Here is a 22614-nt window from a genome sequence, read left to right as displayed (position 1 = left end):
ACAAATCTATAGATTATGCTCATACTTATCCCAAGGATGCATAACAACTCATGTTGCTGAGCCCCATTATTCTGAGCTCAGCATAGCTAAAATACCTAGAGAATGTTTAGCTGATGGTGCAGAACAGGATTGTGCATCAACGAGGGGCAAGGAAGCTGCAAAGAGGTTCATCCTTTCTTCCTCCAGGTTTGAGAAAAATACCTCTGTAGTCTTAATGAAGGGGTCAGGGAAGTTCTTTCCTCTTTTTCTCCATCCCCACCCCTACTCCCACCTCAGCCCAACTCTTGGACTAGCAAAGCTCTAGAATGTTTTTAATTAAAAGACTGTGGGAACTCTAAATTAAAGCTTTAAAGTGGAGTCCCTTTATAGCCATAGAATGAGTTGGGGATGAGGAAGAATGGGTAGAACTGTAGTTTTTGTTGTTATTGGGTAAGAAGTCAGGTCCTATGATTTCTTTATTTTAAATATATATTTATTTCATTAAATGTTTCCCAATTATGTGCAAAAAATTTTCAACATTCATTTTAAAAAATTTTGAGTTCCAAATTCTTTCCTTCCTGCCCCTCCTCTACCCCTTTAAACAGCAAGCAATATGATATTAATTATACATGTGAAATCATGCAAAACATGTTTCCATATTAGCCATGTTGCAAAAGAAAACACACCCCTGAATCCCTCCAAAGAAATAAAGCAACAAAAATATGCTTCAATCTGCTCTCAGAGTTTATCACTTCTCTTTCTTGGAGGTGGATAGCATCAGAGTAGCTAAATCTTTCACAGTCAAATCATCGTTACAATGTGGCTGTTACTGTGTACAATCTTCTCCTAGTTCTTCTCATTTCACTCTGTATCAGTTCATATTAGTCTTTCCAGGTTTTTCGGAAACCATCTTGTTTATCATTTCTTATAACACAATTCTTTTCTATCACAAGCATATACCACACTCTAATAAGCCATTGCTCCATTGATTGGCATCCCCTCAATTTCCAATTCTTTTTTTTTTTTTTTTACCACAAGAAGAACTGCTAGACATATTTTTATACAAATAGGAACCTTTCATTTCAACCGTGTTGGAGAACTCGATATAGAAACTCCTTTTTCTAGTTCATGTTGCCAATTCATTTGCAACTCATGGTCTTAGTTGCCTGGGGAATCCAAAGGTTAAGTGACTTGTCCAGGTATCTGAACCCAGGACTTCCCAACTTCAAAGTCTGCCTTCTTTCCACTATATCCTGCTACCTCTATGTATTGCATTTTATTACTTCCATATTATGTAGATCCTATTGGGGATGTATCCTGGTATAATGGAAAGAGCCCTGGGCTTTGAGATCCTTACAGATAGGATTATAGAATCCGGAATTATACTCTAGACATCCTTGAATCAAAACTCATCATTTTACAAGTAGGGAAATGGAAAACCTGCCCAGAGAGGGAAAGTGGCTTGTCTAAGGTCACACAGGTAGTTAAATAGGAGTCAGAATGTGAACTCAGCTCCTCTGACTCCAAATTTTCAGTGTTTTTCTACTACCACCACATTACCTTCCAGCTCTGCCCACTTGGTGTGCAACCTTAAGCAGAGTCACTTCCCCTCTCTCCTATGTCTATTTGCCCATCTGTAAAATGAGGGGTTTGCGCTAGATTGGTCTCCAAGGGCCCCTCCAGCTCCAACATTCTGTTTTTTTATGCTCTAACATTCTGATGTTCTAAGGTCCTTTTCAGAGCTAATGTGCTATACTGCTCTGATTCTTTTTCTAGCCGGTGAGAGACCCAAAGAAGGTCTCTAAGGGGTTAAGATCTCTAAGTCGCTCGCTCATACACACACAGAGACACCCTTCTCGCTGTCTGACGAAAACTTGTAGGAAATCTGCCTGTGCGCTTCCTGCTCAGCTTGTGAAAAAAAGGCAGGGGGCGGGGAAGGGGTTGAGGGGCAGAGATGTGGGTCTGTGAGGGCTCCTTTGCTTTGCTGACAAAACGACCTGGAAGTGTGCCAGGGAACCCGGGAGAGATGGAGGGAGGGAGGCAGAGCAAGTTAGAACAAAGAAAAGCCGAAGTCTCCTGAGACCCTGATCCGACTCGGGAGTCCTCAGGTCTGTGCTGGACAGAAAGTGGTGAGCACGGAGCGGGGCGGGGGAGTGGAGGAGTGCAGTCCTTTCGGCTGGTTGAATCACAAAACCTCTGAAAGAACAGGGGGAGAAGTGGAGCTAGTCTCTGAAGGAAGACCGTAGGTCGGGAAGTATATAGCAACCGGGTGATCAATATGTGTAACCCTTCGTCTCCATGGGCTGCCCCTCCTCCCCCCCTTCCTACCAGTGCATACGCTAGTGGTGGGAGTTGTTGAGCTCCTGGAAGGAATTCGAGAAGGGCTAGAAATTTCTTGGGGTTACATCAGCATCCAGAGAGTAGGCAGTTCAGCTAATGGGGATGCAGCCAGGCGGGTTGTAGTCATGAGACTACAGTGTCCTAGCTGGAAGGGTGGACCAGTGGGGTTGGGCCAGGGTGAAGTGTTTGTGATTCAGGAGAAGCTAACTCACAGCAGAGCTATAGCTAAACTTGGCAGATGAGCTCTGGCGTCAGCATGTACCCTCTGACCCAAGAGGCAGAGGCTGGAGCAGGTCTGACTCAGCCCCTCAGTCAGTTAGAAGGGCCATGGCTTGAGACTTCTTGAGATTGAGTCCTGGGTTTCCATTCTGAGTCTGCTTTGGCCCCATTGACTTCTCTTGGTTTGAGCCTCCTGAACCCAAGGGAGAAGAGAAGTGGGCAGCGCCATTTCTTCCCATTTCAAGTGAAACTACTTTGACTTAGCTGAGTCAGAGCAGGACCGATGGTAGGAATTTGGAGGGGTGGGGTAGGAGGGAAGGTACCTACCCTAAAGCCCTTTTCCAGGATTCTTGTATCCTTTACCTTGTAATTTGGCCTCCCCCACCCTCACCCCAACTGAAAACCAGATTTCTCATGACCTTTTCCCTGCTATGTCATTGTATTCTCCACCATCAGGGTGATCTTTCCCCAACTGTGACACAGTTTTCTTTGGGTGAAGTGGGAAGTTATGTGCATAGGGGATTTCTTCTGTAGATCTCTACAGTATCTTTGGGTTAGTGAGCTGAATGAGTTTGGGCACAGTGGTGTTGGGACTCAGGGTTTACTGAATTCTTAGTTTCCTTTATTGTGTGGGAAGCTCATGGGATTGGGTAGAAAGTCTAGCGTTTCTTGGGTGCTCATTTGGTCTTATAAAAGTCTTGTAGTGAAGAGTATGGCCCTTGAGTGTGGTATCTCTTGTATAGAGATGACTGTGTGTTTGTTATTGGGCAGTGGGTGACTTATAAAAGTATTTATTGTTGAATCTCTACTCTTTGTCCTCTAGGAGTCAAAATGACTCAGGTACCAGCTAATGTGGTTGAAGATTTGCTAATTAGGAGTCAAGAGTCCTGGGTTCTAGTCCTGGCTTTACCACTTACTACCTGTGTGACCTTGGACAGTCACTTTAATTCTCTGAGTCTCACTTTCCTCATCTATCAAGTGGGACTAATAACCCTTTTTCAGGGAGGATTTAGAGCTAGATAGGACCTTACAGATCACATGGTTCAACTCCCTTATTTTATAGATGAGGAAATGGTAGCCCAGGGGGATAAAATTATCCATCCAAGGTCACACAGCTTCTAAGGGCCAGACCCCAGTTTTGAACCTTGAGTTGGCTTTCACAAAGGTTTTGAGGATCAAATGAGATAATAGATATGAAATTTTTTCTGAAAATGATCCTTTATATCCAAATATATATATATGTATATATATAAAATTATTATACTCTAAGGAGAAGTAAGAAGCACAGAGTTACGAAAGAAAAAGAGTATTTTCCCTCAATGGGAGACCTGAGCAGCTGTACTTTACAGATAGCTAGAAGAGATGAGGGTAGCCTAGGCAGGTAATAGAAACCCCATGTCTTCATCATGGTAATATGTGAGGGCCATATGTCTGTGGTGCCAAAGGTCTTGGTTGATGAGGTACCAATGAATGTGTAAAGGGCAGGTCATACCAGTGTCTTGAGACAGATGTGTTCCCTGGGGACTTATAAAACTCTGTAAATGAGAGGGTGACCACAGATAACTGATGCTGTACTCCCTGTAGTCAAAGTGAGATTTCTGCCCCCGGGTGACTCATCCCAAGTGACAGGAAGTTCCCCTTTTTACACTCCTGGGCCCTTGTGATTGGTGGATGGTAACTGAGAAACCACACTGAAAAAAACAACAAAAAACCTTACTCTCTAGTTGGCCTCCTGAGGCCCCTCCATCTAACACTTTTTATTTTTTTAATAGGGAGAAAAGTACTCACCTAAGTCTTTGCAGAGTGACTGCTCCTGTTAGCCACACCCATGCTAAGATGCTGGGCCAATTTGATGCTCTAGGCACTGGGGTGGGGAATCTGTGACTTCAAGGCCACATGTGGCCTTCTAGGTCTTTGGGTGAGGCCTTACGGAGTTCAAGTTTTATGGAACAAATCTTTTTATTAAGGGAAAGCCAATTCAGTCAAAGGGCCACACTTGAGGACCTAGAGGGCTACATGTGGGCTCTAGGCAGCAGGTTTCCCACCCCAGCTCTAGACCTTCTCAGAGAGAACACTTGAATTTATTCAGCCTTATGGGTACTTGAAGGCTGGGCAGGGCCCACGATTATAGGAGTTGAGAAAAGCCAGTGTGCAACTATTTCTGGAGAAAAAGGGGTCTCCAGGGAGCTGTAGGGCCTGAGAAGCTAGTGTGTGACTTGGGCAATAGGCAGACTGCCAGGCCAACTGTCAGCAAGCCTTTAGAAGAACTTACTATGTGCCAGACACTGTGCTAAATACTGCAGATACCAGAAAACGCTAAATGACAGAGACCTGCTGGGCTTCACACTGGCAGGGAGGTGCCCTGGAAGGAGAGCTGGATTTGGAATCAAAGGACCTGGGTCTGAATCCTGGCTCTGATACTTACTACTTATGGACAAATTATTTATACCTTTTGGGTCTCAGTTTCCTCATCTATAAAATGAGGAAATGGTGACGTTTGAGATGTCTTCAGGCTCTGAATCTGAGATCTTAGCTCTCTACTCTAGCTACAGACTTAACTCTTTCTTCCCTGGATACAGTAACTCTCAAGGTCTTTCTCTTCCCTGACCCCATTTTACTCCTTAATATCTTAGAGATTCCCTCATTAAAGGCACATCTGGAAAAAGGTACATCTGGAAGCATTGTGGAAGAATACTGGGCTGGGAGTCAGAAAAATGGGGTTCATGACCCCAAGTCCCCTGGTCTGAGGCTAATGCACCATGCAAAAGTGGAAAACTCACCTCTCTTCTCAGGTGGTTTCTCCCTATCGATAAAGTAAAACAATTAGTGTAGGCAGCAGTTCTCAAACTTTTTGGTCTCAGGACTCATACCCTTAAAGATTATTGAGGGACCCCCCTCCCCAAAGAACTTTTGTTTGTGTGGTTCTATCTATCCATAGTTACCAAATTAGAAATGAAAGCATGTTATTGTTATGAAAATAGTTGTGACCTTGAGGACCCCCTGAAAGGGTCTTAGAGAGTTTCAGGGTTCCTTCAGTGCATTTTGAAAACCACTGGACAAGCTGATCCCTAAGTTCCCTTCTGTTTTCAGTGCTCTGTGGACTGGGATGGGGAATTAAGTAGTTCGATCTTTGGAGCAGAGGTTGTATCAGTTAGGATTCCTGCCTGGAACTCTCCAACACTGCCTTCCACCCAGTCTGAAAGCCATGGAATAAAAGCCATTTGGCCACTGAATACTCCCGCCTGATGTCATGGCCCGTGACAGTAGAGTCTGTGTCTCCAGCTGCTCTGAGTGAAGAGTGATAAAGTCAGTCCTGGGAACTGATCCACACTTGCAGCTGCCTCCTGTGATCATTTTCAGCCTGACTCCATGAGGGAAGAGCTGATGCCAAGGAGAGCCTACCTGGCAGGAAGAAGAGTGGCCCAGGAAAGTGTGAGGCCCTTGAGCTGCTTAGGTTCAGTCTCATATTTACTCCCCTTCATCATTCACTTTCTTCCTCTCAACTCACCTTCTTCTCACTTTTTCTCTTATTCATTTTATTCTTTGGGGAGTTTTAAAAAGGAGCATACTGTAAGGGAAAGATCCTGGGAGTTACGAGTCTTTGACTGAATTCACACTTCACAGAACAAATACCCTAAATAAAAGGATTTGTTCTGTAAAATTTGGACTCAGTCAACAGACTGCACCCAAGGACCTAAAGGGCCACATGTGGCCTTGAGGCTGCAGGTTCCCCACCCCTGAAGTCTACATTCTAATGCCAGGTTTGCCATCTTGGAACCATGGGTAGATGGACGCCTTCCCTGCTCTAGTTTTCTCACCTGTAAAATAAGGAGTTTAGGCCACAGCAGGTTTCTTAAGCTTCTAATTCCATGAATTGGTCCAAGTCCATGATGGCCATGGGAATGGTATAGTGGAAAAATAGTTGTCTGTGGAATCAGGAACACCTGAGATTCCACTTACACCTCAGACACATACTCCCTGTGTACCCCGGGCTAAGTCACTTAACCTCTCTCAGTCTCAGTTTCCTCATCTGCAAAATGGAGCTAATCATAACACCTACCTTGGGATTGTGGTGAAGATCAAATGAGATTATATAAAGTGTTTTGCAAACCTAAAATATAAAAGTGTTATATAAATTAGTTATTATTATGATGAGGACACATTTGTATGGGTACACAAGACTTTTTGTTCTCAAAAATCCTTAATTCTTAAAATCACTGAATTTTTTTTAAAAAGTATTACTTTGACCTCTCTTGTCCTACCATGCCCACCATGACCTTCTTCTTGATTGCTTCCAGTCTCTTAAGCTGTTCCAAGTCATTCACCTAGGGCTGAGAAAGGTGGAAGGGTCTCCAGTACAGAATTTAAACATTTTGCTATTCAGGTTATAGCTTGGGTTGGGAAATACCCAATGAGAAGATTCTGAAGGCTCATTCCAGGTCTAATATTTCATACTTCTACATCCTTGGGTCTCTTCTAGCACTAACATTTTATAATTCTACTTCTTGTGTGGTGGAAAAGCACAGTTCAAAAGACTGCCTCCTCTCCAAGGTCATTCTTTGTGGGTGCTCCCCCTCCTGAAATCACTTTCGTTTTTGGTCCAGACCTGGGATCATTGAGATAAGGAGCTCCTTCTACCAATGTAGACTAGCTACTCTTTTTGCAATATATAAAGAATTGCTTAGGACACCAAGAGATTAAATAACTTGCCCAGGGTAGCACAGCCAGCTTATGTCTAAGGTAGATCTTGAACTCGGTTCATCATTACTCCTAGGCCAACTCTGTCCACTATACCCAGCTGTCTCCCATTTCTACTTTGTATTTACTTCTCTGCATATATCATATCCCCTGCAGAAGGATGGAAGCTCTTTGAGAGAGAGAGGGCATGTTGACTATCTCCCAGGCTTCTATGGCCTTGTATATGGGCAGGTATCCTGCACATTTGATAAATATTTTTTGCTTCACATTTGATAAATATTTGTTGAACTGAATTGATATATTTGAGTTCTAAATATTTACTTCTTACTGGATTAACTAGGACTGCCTTTTGTTTGCCCAAGATTTACCTAACTCATGTTTCTGGGTGGCATAATAGAAAACTGACCTTGGAGCCTGGAAGACATACATTTAAATCCTACCTCTAGCACATGCAAGTTTTGTGACCCCAGGCAAATCACCTAATCTCTTAGTGTTCTAGACGGCTCTCTAAGATAACTTGCAGAAAGAGAGTGCCAGCTTGAATTAGTAGAAGGAGTTTCCTTACTTGAGAGTTCCCTATACCAGGAAAATCATAGCTCCAGTACCTATTTCCTATGCTATCCCTATCCAAATCTCATATCTCTTGTCCTTATGTTGCAAGATTTAGTGAAAAAATTTTCCACTTAAAATATTCTTTTTCTTTTAGGTAGTTAGGGGTTTTACTTTATTTACTGTAAGGAGAAAGCTATGCCAGTGACTATTCTGTAAGTGAAGACTTCTTCCACCCAGTTGCCATTGCCCCATATCCCTAGGAATGGTGTTTAACAATAGGATTCCTTAAAGGTCCCTGAATGAGTCATCTATGGGCTTAGAATCAAGACGACTTGGGTTTAAATACTTCCTCTGACACTAACTGTGTGATCCCAGGCAAATCACTTAATTTCTCTGAGCCTGTTGGGAATATTACATCTGCAGTACCTACCTCAGTGAAGTGTTGGCAGAAGTATGCTGACACATATTTAACAACAGGCTCTCCAAAAAATGTGTGCAACACAATTTAAAGTTTAATTTGCATTATTAACATCTTCTCCATCACTTTCTTAAGTCTAGACAATCAACAAACCAATAAGTCAGACCTGATTTGTAGCATTTGCTAATTTCCAAGGTATAAGTTTTCATACTAAAAGTTTAACAATCAGCTTTTGTGAGTCAATACAAACTGGTTCCAACACAACCCTGGGTGATAGAAGCCTCAAATGAAATAGCATATGTTAAGCATTTATAAACTTTAAAGCATGGTAAAAAAATAAAATCACTTATTGTTATTAGGTAAAAAAAAAATGTTCATATATTGAATTTTGCTTGAAGTAGGTATCCTTGTAGATATTAACATTTCTTTAATTATGTCTCCCCTGAAGGAAGGGTGCTGAGAAGAAAAGTCATGTGACCCCTCCCAAGCCTAGAGGGACAGTGTTGAAATAAAAAGACCCAAGTGACCTCCCCTGCCCAACATGCTCCCTTTCTGGTCCTCCTTTATCATTACACCAAATATGACCAGTTTAGTGCCATTAGCTTCCTTACCTGAAAGGTGCAACCTCTTGACTCTTTAACTAAATAGCTATGTAACCTGTAGGCAAGTCACTTCTTCCTGGGTTTCATTTCCTTCTCTTTAAAATGAGGGACTTAGATGCATTGAAATCTTAGGTCTCCTCTACTTTTGGTGGTCTATAGCCATTCAGCAAGAGTATCTTGTTGTATGATTATATGTTATATTATTATTTTACTTTCTGGAGGAGGAAACATAGGCCCAGTGCAGCAGGGTGATTTAGTTGTAACACTGGACTTGGGATAAGAAGACCTCTGTTCATGTCCTGGCTCTAATACCACTTACTTATAAGTCAGGGAAAGACCCTTAACCTCTTTCTCTGACTCAGTTTTCTCATCTGCAAAATGGGAATAATAATATTTATCACAGGGCCTTTGTAAGGGAAACATTTTGTAAATCTTGAAGTGCTCTGATAATGCACATCTTACTGTTATTCCAGATGATGAAAATGAACTGGAGGATCTAGAGAGCCAAGGAAATTCCACCTGTTCTCTTTATGGGTCTCCTCGGCAAGATCATCCGCAGGACATGGCTGAGGATGGATTTTACAGAGCCAGCAGGGATTTCCTAGAATCGCAGAGAACTGAGTGCCCTAGTAAAGGCTGCCCACAGCATGTATATAAGCGTCGGTTCAGCTCTGACTGCAGCATCAGCCCCACAAGTCTGGGAGAGACTCAGGGTGGATCCAAAGGGTCGAATTATGGCCAAGAGGAGGACAGACTCTCAGGCCAATCTGATATCAGCCTGTACCGCATCAAAGCCCCCACTGGGCATAACCTGAGACCGAGTTCTGCGGGATCAGCAGAGAGCATGACTGAGAGTATTGGTCGGTTTGGTGATAACTCAGAGTACCCCACCAATGCCCCCACTAGGCATAACCCAAGACGAGGTTCTGCAGGATCAGTAGACAGCATGCCTGAGAGTATTGGTCAGTTTGGTGACAGCTCAGAGTACCCATCAGAATCAGAGATAGCTTCATCTTTGGGTGATAGCCACTCAAAAATTATCCCAACTGAATCCTTCCAGAGCCACTTCCTAAGCCCTTTGTCCCAAGAGGAAATGCAGCATACCCCAAGTGGTAATGGCAAAATGAACTCTGATGCTTCGTATGAAGAGAAGCCTGGTAGCCTTATGGGATCTGTCAACCTGGCAGGGTCTGCAACCTCTCAGGACTTGTCAAATTCTAAAGCCCAGATGCCCCCTAGTCCTGGCTCTAAGTTTGGGAGGGAGGAGTCCAATTCTCCTTTTCAATGGGGAGGAAACCAGCCCTTGGACCAAATTCAAAAGTCCAAGAAGACATCTAGTGCAGTGCTTCGTTCTCAATTCAGTGGTTCATTCTGTCCCTTTAGTACCCCAAAGAGTAGCACCCCAAAGAGGCTGAACCAATCCAGGGCTCCCAAGAAAGGGGGCAACATGCCTGCCCACTCCTCCTCTGAAGTCTCCAAGTATGGCAGGGGGCAACTGAACTACCCATTGCCTGATTTCTCTAAGGTAGAGCCCAAAGTACGGTTTCCTAAAGATGAAGAGAGTTATCGCCCTCCCAAAGGGAAGAAGTACTCCAGGCAGTTCCAAGGTTCCACAAGACCTCTGATCTACAAGTCCCCAGCTGAGATCGTGCGGGAGGTGCTTCTCAGCAGTGGGGATAACTCCCCTCAGAAAGCCTCTCTTCCATCCTACACTGTGGCCAAAGTGCCCAAGGAATTCAAGAACCCTCAGCAGGCAACTGAGCTGGTGCAGCAGCTTCAGGTAAGCCACTCATGGCTCCCTGGTCACCGAGGAGGCATTTTCATTGCCAGAGGAGTTCCAGGGTCCCCATACTTGCCTGACCTTGACATGAAGGTCTGAGACTGAGAGAAAGGCACCTTTCAGGCTCTTTCCATCTCTACCCTTCCATAAATACAAACATTATAAATTGGATATGAGCATGTCATTTAATGATCATTCTGATGGCTTGGGGTCCAATCACAGCCATTTGGGTATGTGTTCATTTAATTCCCATGGGACCCATTTTACAACCACTAAACAAATGAAATCAACAGAAGGAAAAACAAATGGTGAGGAATGAATAAAGCATTATTTCTTAATTGAGAGGGCTAGAGGGCTGACCTTTGTGTCAGAAAGACCTGGATTTAGACTCATATTGTGTCTGTGTGACAGTGGGCAGGTCACTTCATCTCTCAATGCCCTGGTCAGCAATCTGAGACTGTAAATTGCAGAGTGGAAGCCAGTCTGCCTGAGTAGGAGTTCCTAAAGTTTGAATTTGTGCAAATGAAATCACAATAAAATTTAAAGAATTGGGACATAGCCAGTGTCCATTAGCGTGGCCTTGGGCTGCTATTCATTGTGTAATTAGAGAGTATCATGCTAAGGTGACATAGGAGTCAGGATCACGTCATGTGGCTGTTCCATTTGGTGCCCAGATTAATAGATGTCCAACTATAATGCCTTTCCCCACAGGAGGACTACCACAAACTGCTCACCAAATATGCAGAGGCTGAGAACACCATTGACCAGCTGCGGCTTGGAGCCAAGGTACTGCACTGAGATCATTAGAACTGTGTCTGTAAGTGACCACGGCTGATCTGAGCAGAGGTAGCCTCCCCGGTTCTTTAGATAGACAAGTGACCTGCCTAGTGAGAGTCAGCCCAGTGTGTGCTCTCAGAAAGTGCATTGCTCCTCTAAATCTGAGCAGGTAGTGTGGTATAATGGTGGCCATTATTTCTATAGCACCTGAAGGTTTGCAAAGTGCTCTTTGAATATCTCATTTGATTTTCACAGTATCTGGTGCCATTATTATCCCATTTTACATGTGAGAAAACTGAGGCAGATAGCAATTAAGTCATCTGAGGATGGATTTGATCTCAGGTCTTCCTGACTCCTAATTTAGTAATCTATCCACTGAACCACCCAGCTGTGTGCTAGAAAGAACACCGAATTATTATCCTGGGTTCTCATCCCAGCTTTGCCATGAACTCACTCACTTCATTTCTCTGAATGTAAATGGGGATAATAATATCTATACACCCCCCTGTTGCACAATTGTCCTGAGAACTCTGAGATGAAACAACAATAGTGACAGTGCTTTGGGAATTATGAATTAAAAATTAATAAGGTTAGTTTATATTTATAGAGAAGTTTTGAGTTTTGTTTTGTTTTTTGTAAAGGAGAGGCAACCTAGACTATCTCACCACATGCCTCACCACAGCAGGCTTTCTACAGAAGAGCAGGCTCTCATGTCACTCAGCTGGGGCTGGAGAATGAGCATGTAAGAATAGGAGTTGTTGTCAGAGAAGCCAGTTCAAATCTGGCACAGTTGCTTAAGGACCTGTGTGACCCTGGGCAAGTCATGTAACTTCCTTGACCTTGCTTTAATCATCTGTAAAGCAAGGGTCCCTTCTACTTGAAATCCTGTAATTCTATGTGGAATTGACTGGCAGGTTGATCAAATCCCCACAGAAATTTCCCCTGCCCCCACATCTCCTTCTCAAGTGCAGGTTTGTATTTTGCATTTTGCCACTTCCTCTTTCTGGGTTTTACTTCACTGTGGGTAAGGAACTAAAGCTAGAAGGGGAGGAAACTGAGCTCTGTTGTAACCTCTTACAGCTTCCTGCCTTTATCCCCTCAGCTATTCTCTCTAATTTGGGACTACCGACATAGGCAGGAGCTGGGGTCTGTTGCTATTTCCAAACCATGTACTCTGCCCGTTGAGTAGCTGAAATCCAGACTTCTCCCTTACCTATCTCTCTTAATGTGATCCATTGCTTGAATCCAAACAGGAGCACCTGTCTTTCTATTTCTCCCAGTTTACTGCCACTTGTACTACTTTGCTTCTAAAGCATCCTGCCCTTTGAAATGTTGTATGAATGAGGGTGAGGCAACATAGGACCAAGGTAGTGTCATGGGAAGATTGCTACAGGATGACACCAGAGACCTGGGTTCCTGCTCCGCCCTTTACAACTAACTTGAGTCAGTCACTTAAAGCTTCAGGTCTCTGTTTCCTCAACTGAGGATCATAGGAGACTATTTTCATCCTGTCTAATGAGGGTAAGAAGAGCTGTCCTGCCTATTTTGAGGATCAGAATGTATGGGAAAGAACCTTATAAACTTGGAGGTTTGCAAGTAGGAAGCATGGCATAAGTTGAGGGCCCAGGGGATCTTGGGATACATTGTTTGCAACTTCCTAGTTCAGTGTTCCATTAGAGAAAGAAGTCTAACCTCCCTGTTTAGTAGTCCTGAGGATAGGACCAAGAGGAATTCCCTGGCATCTGTCTCCAGCTCTGGCCTGTCTCACATCAAGTATCACTAAAAATCAATGTTCTCCAAGCCATGTCTTTCTTATTATTTCTTCATCTCCCCACCATTCTGACTCTACATTCCCTCCTTGTCTTGTCCTATATGCAGGGAAAGTAAGTCAACAAGAAGGACCCACGTAGAAGGAAAAAAGGGAAACAATCGTGGGAATAACTTATATGCATATAGTGCCTTCTGTATGACAGTGTCTTATGCTTGAAAAACTGCACGCAATGAAGGAGGAGGGTGTCTATAATGATATGACAATATTTCCAGCTTTTAGAATTAATTCATGAATGTGTGGTCTTGCAGTCTCTGAGAGAGCAGGGAATAACCCGGAAGGCCTACGCAAAGATGCCACAGTCTGCTATGAACCTTTTGACAGAGTTACCATCATGAAACTCTTTCATATATGTTGTATCTGAAGGCTTCCAGTCACTTGTAGTGCAGTCTACTGCATGAGAATCTCCAGAGATATATGTCATAGAAACGCAAGCTTAGACACACAGAGAAGGCCCATAGAAGTAACTATCTAAAACTGTACTTTTTTTTCAAACCACACAAAGGTTTCATTTTGCTCTCTTTCTGATAATATAATTAGCTCTGCAGTATGAGGGCCTGTTTAGAAATACCAGCCCAGCAGTCTGGGCTAACTTTGTTTTTATAAGCAAGCTAAGACTGGGTGAGAGTCAGGGTGTAGTGGCTCAGTAAGCCCAGCTACTAGGGAGGTTGAACTGCAGGACCTTTCAAGCTGAAGAATTTTCAGCTGCATTGAACTAAGCCAATCCAGTGTCTGTAGTCATAGGATGAACTCCAAGGAGCTAGGGTCACCAAGTGTCCTTAGGAAAGATGAACCAGCCCAAACTGGCAAAGAAGCATGTCAGAATTCCTGTGGTTGATCAAAATGTGTTTGGGCTGATAAGTAGCACCTGTGATGGGGGGGAGGAAGTAAGAGAGAGACAAAGACAGAGAGACAGAGGATAACAAGAAGGAGGAGGAAGAGGAGGAGGGAGAAGAGAAGGAAGTAATAAAGAAAGGATGGAAAGAAAAAAGGAAGGAGAAAGAAAGCAAGAAAGAAAGAGAATGAAAGGAGGAAGGAAGGAAGGAAGAAAGAAAAAGAAAGAAAGAAAGAAAGAAAGAAAGAAAGAAAGAAAGAAAGAAAGAAAGAAAGAAAGAAAGAAAGAAAGAAAGAAAGAAAGAAAGAAAGAAAGAAAGGAAGAAAGAAAGAAAGAAAGAAAGAAAGAAAGAAAGGAAAAGAAAAGAGGCTGACACCCTTGGTTAGGGTTATTTGCAACAGCTACTGCCTTTCTAATGTACACATCAGTTGTCTTGTCTTCCTCATTATGGTATCAGAGACCCTTCTAACTTTCTAAGTCTCTCAAATGCCAGATGTGGCTCCTGGGGAGAACCCACTGTTGCAAATGTTCCAAATTTGCACTCAGTTTATATGGCTTCTTACTGCTCTCTGCTCATAGGACATAGCCCAGACCTGCTAGTGAGTCCCTCTTTCAAAAGGAGTCAGCTGCTCAGGAACACAGATGTGTGAGCTCCTCAAATCTTTCACCCACACCTCCACCTCTCCCTGCTTTAATTCTTTTCATTTGAATCCATTGTGTTTTTTTTCTCTTCCACGTGAAGCCTTTCTTTTTGATGAACCAGACAATGCGTGGGGGACTGGGGGGCTGAAGAGCCCTGTTTTCTGTATAATTTGTTAGTCACTTCCCAGATTCTTTACATCAGCATGGTGGGGCGGGGTGGGGAGGAAGGGGCAAGAGAAGAGAGGGAAGGGAGAGACACTTCCTTTTCCTTGCTTACCATGGGACTAAAGGAGCACAGGGACAGGGATAAGAGATGCTGAAGAAATGGTCCAGGGTTCCACATCCTCCAGTCCCATATCTCTCTCTTCTGTCCTATTCAGAATCCCTAGGGATTTGTGTTACCACAAATAGAGAAGACAAAGCTTTGTAGCGGGAACTGCCCCTTGGGTAGCTCGGGATCACCAATAGAAGTGTGGGGCGACTGGTCTCACAGAAAGAGGGAGGGTGAACAGATGGCGGAGGGGATTATTAAAATCCAGCTTTGTTCTCCATCAAGCCCCACAAGGGGGGAGGGAGAGAGGAGCCAAGCAGCTCTAATGATCTACACCCCTTTGGAATAGGCTTCCAGAGGAACGTGAAGGGAAACTTAAATAGGGACTCTGCCAGAAGAGAAGCTGTCTTTATGGGGTGCTCTCCCTCAGTATGAGCGGAGCGGGTCCAAAGTCCATGGTCCATGTCTTGACCCAGGTAGACAAGGTGTGACAATGAAGCAAAAAGACTGGCCCCTTTTGGGTTTGTTTTGAAAAGAGTACTGAATTTGTAGTTGAAAAGCCTGGATCTAAGTCTTGGTTCTGCTACCTGCAGAACCAAGTCACTCAGCCTGTTTGACTTCCAGCTTTCTCATCTGTACAATGAGGGAGTTGGCCTGGATGAAATCTCAGGCCCCTACTATTTCCAGATGCTAGGGTCCAGAACTTAATGTACCCAAAGGAGTATCTTCTTCTTCAAGTAGTCTTCTTGGTAAGCTCTGTGTTGATTTTCATAGAGCAGCTAGGTGGTGCAGTGAACGGAGTACCAGGCCTAGAGTCAAGAAAATTCGTCTTCCTGAGTTCAAATCAGACCTCAGACTCTTAGTAGCTGTGTGACCCTGGGGAAGTCACTTAACCTTGTCTACTTCAGTTCCTCATCTATAAGATGAACTGGATAAGGAAATAGCAAATAACTCCAGTATTTTTGCCAAGAAAACCCCAAATGGAATCAGGAAAAGTCAAACAAGGCTGAGAAATGGCTGAACAACAGATGTTTATTTCAATGTGGATGCCATTGCTCCAAACACATCTGGACTCTTCTTTGGGGGCTGCTTTCAGATTCAGTTGATACACACAAAAAGGTAGGCCCATTATTTCGTTACCATATTGTTTTTGACCTTAAGTGACATAGGTCAAGGTACATTACATACCATATTCCCCTGACACTATTATGAATATCTTTTGGCTGATTCTCAGGATCAGATTGACCCTCAAAGTGGGAAGATGGGACATCATTTGGGCCATTCAAGGGTATCATGGGCTCTAAAGGTCATTTCCAAAGAGGAGTTCCCCTAATGTCCTGACCACTGGTAGCCTCTTTGAAATAAGTGTATAAGTTTCCAAGAGGAACAATTTGAAGGCAACAATCAGTTTTGATATCTAAGCTTCACTATGCTTGAGGGGGAAAAAAACAACTGCATTGTCATATGGAGGCTCCTCATATATTGGTGGTGATGATAGGTAACTTTTTATTTTGCACCTTATGGTTTAAACCATTAAGAATAATAATGATAATAAATGCCTTTATATGGTGTCTTTAAGGTTTATAAAGCTCTTTACGCACATTATCTCAGCTGAGACTTAACAACAACCCTTTGAGGTAGATATTATCCCATTTTATAGATGAAGAAACTGAGATACACAGGGTTCAGACACTAAGTCTTGGAGGTATTGAGACATCCTGACTCAGTCATTATACCATGCTGTTTTTCCGTCTCATTTGATCTTTATATCACCTTGCTGACAAAAGTCCATATAGTTGAAACTATGGTTTTTCTACTAGTGATGTATGACTGTGAGAAGTGAATTGCAAGAAAAGTTGAGCGCCATAGAATAGATATTTTCGAGTTGTGGTGCTGGTGAAGATTTTTGAGAGTTCCATGCTTAGCAAGGAGATCAAATCAGTCAGTACTCAAAGAAATTAATTCAAACTGTTCAATGGAAGGTCAAATGCTGAAGTTGAAGCTTAAGTGCTTTGGTCACATAATGAGAAGATAGGACTCATTGGAAAAGACCTTGATGTTGGGAAATATTGAAGGTAAAAGGAAAAGGGAACAGCAGAGGGTGAGATAGATAGTGTCATGGAAACAATGAGCTTGGACAGACTTCAGGAGATAGTGGAGGAGAGAAGAATCTGGAGTGCTATGGTCCATAGGGTCACGAAGAGTCACACATGACAACAACTGAAACCAAAACAACAACATTCCTCAGATGTGCCCTGTGCAGGAGGTAGTTTAAATAGATACCATCCCCACTTGATGGATGGAGAAACAGACTCAGAGAAAATAACTTGCCAAAGCCCATCTTTCTTCATTGGAAAATCAAGCTTTTATATTCAAAGTGTTAGAGTTATAAGAAGCCCTGGAAATAATCTAGTCCAACCATTTCCTCTTAAAGATAAGAAAACTGAGGCTCAGAGAGGTCAAGAGAATTTCCCAAGATCCTTTAGTGAATTGATGATTGTAACTGATCAGTAATTCTGGTGAGTTAGCAGCAGAGACAGAATTCAAGTGATGGTCGTCTGCCTCCACCTAGCGTTCTTTTCTTGGTACTGCACTCCTTTTTCTGATCCCAGAGGTGCAGTGTTTGTTGTGTGCTGCTCCCCATTTTCAGAGTTACTCAGTTATTTAACACTACCTGTATGTGTGACATGATTGCCATTTCTCTTTGGATTTCCTCTTTCCTTTGCTGATCTTAATTTCTCCCAGATATGACTCTATCTTCCTATTTTCTTCACAGGTAAACTTGTACTCAGACCCACCCAAGCCCAGCTATGGTGTTCAAATGGGATCCATGCCCCATGGGACCAAGGTCATGTCCTTCACCATTCCCCAAGCTAAGATGGCAGAATGGCAGTCAACCACCAACACCAGATCACAGGCTTTGTTGGACTCAGGTGGGTTTGGAATGAGAAAAATTCAGAACTATGGAAGCTAACACTCTTAATTGCATTACATCATCCCTCAATGTCTCTATTATATGTCCCTAGTAGTAAGAATTGTCGTGAGGGGAATCAGCCTCACATCTGACAAAGAAGATCCCACTAAAAGAGTTAAAGGAACACAAAACAGGAGATAGACTGCAAAGACCCTGGTCATACTTGGCATACTTGGCATACCATTACAATTACTTTCCTGTGCTAATAGATTTATAGAACTTAGAACTAGAAGAACTTGAGAAAGATTATCTTTTCCAGGCCCATATCTTAACAGAAAAGGAAACTGAGGCCCAGAGCTGGAAACTAACTTGTCCATGGTCACACAGGTCCAAACCAAGGTCTTCCATTCATAACTCCCTATGATTTCCTCCAGGGAAGCTGGGTACTGCAGTGGATAGAGTGCCAGACCTGGAGTGAGGAAGATCTGAGTTCAAATTCAGCCTCAGACTGTATCACACTAGTTGTGTGACTCTAGGCAAGTCACTTAACTGCAAGTCACTTTATAGTTTCCTCAGCTGTAAAACAGGAATATTAATAACACCTGCTTACCACAGTTGTGAGAATAAATGACATATTTGCAAAGTGTTTTGCAAATTTCAAAGTGTTATATAAATGCTAGCCATCTTTATTACTGTTACCATTAACTTACTCAATGAAACTTCCTATTAGCTTCATGATAAGCCCTCTGCATCACAGAATCTCAGAGTCAGAGCACTTCAGAGGCCAGCTGGTTCAACTCATATGTGACATACCTGACAAATGGTTATCCAGCTTTTGCTTGAAGGCTTCTAATGAAGGGGAACCCATGAAAATGAAGGGGAAGCTATTTCTTTTTTATGTTTATTTATTTTTAGTTTTCAACATTCATTTCCACAAAATTTTGAGTTCCAAATCTTCTCCCCATCTCTCCCCTCTTCCCACCCGAAAACACCATACATTCTGATTACCCTTTCCCCTAATCTGCTCTCCCTTCTATCACACCCTTCCCTTCCATTATCTCCATCTCCTTTATTTTCTTGTAGGTCAAGATAGATTTCCATACCCTATTACTTGTTCTTCTTATTTCTCAGTTGCATGTAAAAGCAATTTTTAACATTTGATAAAATGTTCCCTTTCTCCCTCCCCACCCATTCCTCTGAGAAGGCATGCAATTCAATATACATTATACATATGTAGTTACGCAAAATACTTCTATAAAAGTCATGTTGTGAGAGACTAACTATATTTCCCTTCATCCTATCTTGCCCCCCATTTATTCTATTCTCTCTTTTGACCTTGTCCTTCCCCAAAAGTATTTACTTCTAATTACCCCCTCCTTCCATTTGCCCTCCCTTCTATCTTCCCACCCTCACCCTACTTCTCCCCTTCTCCCCTACTTTCCTGTAGTGTAAGATAGATTTTCATATCAAATTGAATGTGCATGTTATTCCCTCCTTAAGCCAAATGTGATGAGAGTAAGCTTCACTTTTTCCCTTTCACCTCCCCCCTTTTCCCCTCCATTGAAAAAGTTTTTTTCTTGCATCTTTTATGAGAGATAGCTTACCCCATTCATTTTTCCCTTTCTTTTCCCAATATATTCCTCTTTCACCCCTTAATTTTTTTAAAGATATGATCCCTTCCTATTCAACTCACCCTGTGCCCTCTGTTTATATATGTGTGTATAATCCCTCCAACTACCCAAATACTGAGAAATGTTTCAAAAGTTACAAATATGATCTTTCCATGTAAGAACGTAAACAGTTCAACATTAGTAAGTCCCTTAGGATTTCTCTTTCCTGTTTACCTTTTCATGCTTCTTTTGACTCTTGTGTATGAAAGTCAGATTTTCTATTCAGCTCTGATGTTTTCATCAAGATGCTTGAAAGTCCTCTGTTTCCCTGAATGACCATTTCCCCCCTGAAGTATTGTACTCAGTTTTGCTGGGTAGGTGATTCTTGATTTTAATCCTAATTCCTTTCACTTCTGGAACATCATATTCTAAGCCCTTCAATCTCTTAATGTAGAAGCTGCTAGATCTTGTGTTATCCTGATTGTATTTCCACAATCCTTGAATTGTTTCTTTCTAGCTGCTTGCAATATTTTCTTCTTGACCTGGGAACTCTGGAATTTGGCTACAATATTCCTAGGAATTTTTCTTTTTGGATGTCTTTCAGGAGGTGATTGGTGAATTCTTTTAATATTTATTTTACCCTCTGGTTCTAGAATATCAGGACAGTTTTCCTTGATAATTTCATGAAAGATGATGTCTAGACTCTTTTATGTCAGTGGTGTACATTGTTCTTCCTCACCCGAAAGGATGGAAGAAAATACCTGTTCACCAAGAAAGTAACCTTCTGTAGTCATTTTTTCCCTTTCTTGGGCATTTTTCCAGCCAGCTACTTGACTTTTGAGTCCTTTGTCAAGAGGAGAGTATACTCCCTGTAAGTTCTCAGTTCCTCCAAGGTGGCGCAATCAAGGGAGAGGAGTTTAATCCTCTGCTGGCCCACACACTGGTCTAGAAGCAACCAAAAACTTTTTTGCCCAGGATCTGCAAGTAGAATTCCCTCTCCACAACTGCCTCCAGCTCCACCTCCAGCACTCCTTCTCACTCCAGGGCTTCCACTCAGGGCTGAGATCCAGATCATCCACTCAGTTCCCCCAAAGTCTTTACATGGTGGGCTCCAAAAATGGACACTGCTGCTGCAGTGGCTACAGCCAGCCAGGCCAGACCACATTCCCTTCTCACCTAAGTGAAAGAGCTTTCTCACTGACCTTTGAAACTGTGTTTGCATTTGTGGGTTGAGCAATCTGGGAACCACAGCTGCTGCCGGGGATTCTAAAACCTGAGGCCTGCTCTATCCCTGCTGTACTGCTTGGCCAAGGATGAACCATGCTCTGCTTTGTGCCTGGTGTGACAGACCTTTCCTGTCAGCCTATCAGACTGTCTTGGACTGGAAATCTCTTTCACTCTGTCATTTTGTGGCTTCTGCTGCTCTAGAATTTGTTTAGAGTCATTTTTTACAGGTATTTTATGGGTTATGGGGGAGAGATTTTACCGGTCTGTCCTTCTACTCTGCCATCTTGGCACCACCCTGAACCTATTTATTTTTTCAAACTCTGCTTGAAGTTTGCTGTTTCTTAATTTGCTCACCAATTGCATTGTAATTATTTGCATACAGGATCCATTCACCTGTGAAAGGTCTGCTAAAATGTAAGGTCCCTGATGGGAGGAACTATGTTGATATCTTTGAACCCTTGGCTCTGACTCTTCTCCTAGGTAACTAGTACAGTGTTCTACATGTGTGACATTGGGACCTGGCTTTTGCCGTCAGAAGAGACTTTGGCTTGATTTCTACCTCCAGCTCTTACTAGCTATGTGACACTAGACAAGTCACTTGACTGCTCTGAGTCCCAGTTACCACATCTATAAAATGGGTAGAATAATTATAGGTACTAGGTCTAGGGTTTATTAGAAGGAAGGTACTTTGTAATCCTTAAAATGCATAGGAATGAGTCATTATATTTTTCAGAAATTCTATCAACTTGTTTGTCATTGAACAGAGACCTGAAATTTCGAGTACTGAAAGTTAAGATAATGCTTCTCAGAGGAACTGAAAACTATGCTTCTTAGCACTCTTAGTGATGATAGTAATAATAATAGTTGCCACTTATATAGTACCTACTATGTGCCAGGTACTTTTATAAATATTATCTCATTTAATCCTCACAACAGCTCTGGGAGGTAGGTGTGATTATTATCCCTATTTTACAGCTGAGAAAACTAAGACAGATAGAGGTTAAATGATTTGCCCAACATAATACAGTTAACAAGTGTCTAAGGCTAGACTTAAATTTGGGTCTTCCCATCTCCAGACCCACTGCTTCATCTGCTTCACCACCTAACTTCCTTTTCTGTCATTCCACTACCATCATTACATAAAGCTAAAGTCTGTTTTATGTTTTTATGTATATTATCATTGTAAGTTTCTAATATTATCAGCCCAATGGCATTGATAGGAATAACTGGGGCCCATTGGACCCTGGAACCTAAGAACCTATTGGGTGCTGGGACTTTAAGGTCCCTGAGATTTTCCCTGACTATTAGCCTCTGGGAATAGGGTGGGAATGGATTACTCTCCTTTGCTCCCATTCCTGCTTCAAGTAGCCAGTGGGTAATTGTCCTGGGCCTGTTGCACCATTTTGGTTTGTATTTCTGCTACAAAAAGGGCCACTGTTAAACTCTGTCCTTGAACTTGACTCTCAACATTGATCAATTCCAGAACTATCAGCAACTCAAGGTGATCTGACTCCATCCCCAGCTGCCATATACCCTGACCCATTGACAGATGGCAGTGGTACTCCTACGCAAGGGCCATCCCTGGGAGATCGTCTGACCCAGAATCTGGCCAATGAGGTGGCCAAGTTCCTAGAACAGGTGAGCCAAGTCCCAGCCACAAAGTGTGTGCAGAAAGGACAAAGGGGCATAAAACAAAGGCAAAGGCAGAAATTTTCAAGTTTGAGAACTCCCAGATGCCTTCCCCCTAAAGGGCTAGATCCCAGCCATCTCAAAAAGAGAAAAAAAGAGGAGGGATCTTCTGATCAATGAATGGGATGTTTACAAAGCTCTTGATATCTGGAAATTCGTCCCTATTTTTAATCTAAAAGGGTATGTTTGGTAAAAAAAAAACCGGGGGGAAATGGATGCAACACTTTATGTTT

At 42.7% G+C, this 22614-nt stretch overlaps 1 protein-coding gene across 6 annotated transcripts in view; it reads left to right on the top strand.

Annotated features, from left to right (window-relative positions):
- AKNA (AT-hook transcription factor) overlaps positions 1–22614 on the top strand; it is a 63573-nt gene that overhangs the window by 9794 nt on the left and 31165 nt on the right. For 4 of the 6 annotated variants that reach the window (XM_072631723.1, XM_072631718.1, XM_072631721.1 and 1 more), the window contains 4 exons: positions 9282–10588; positions 11300–11374; positions 17718–17874; positions 22176–22330. In XM_072631723.1, coding sequence (XP_072487824.1) covers positions 9282–10588; positions 11300–11374; positions 17718–17874; positions 22176–22330 — 1694 coding nt within the window. Of the gene's footprint in view, positions 1–1926; positions 2109–9281; positions 10589–11299; positions 11375–17717; positions 17875–22175; positions 22331–22614 lie in introns of those variants that run through there. The other 2 variants (XM_072631719.1, XM_072631722.1) reach the window with 2 other exon arrangements.

The sequence above is a fragment of the Notamacropus eugenii genome, chromosome 1, assembly GCF_028372415.1.
Source record: "Notamacropus eugenii isolate mMacEug1 chromosome 1, mMacEug1.pri_v2, whole genome shotgun sequence".
In the NCBI taxonomy this organism is placed as follows: Eukaryota; Metazoa; Chordata; class Mammalia; order Diprotodontia; family Macropodidae; genus Notamacropus; species Notamacropus eugenii.
This window is presented reverse-complemented; position numbering and strand designations above follow the sequence as displayed.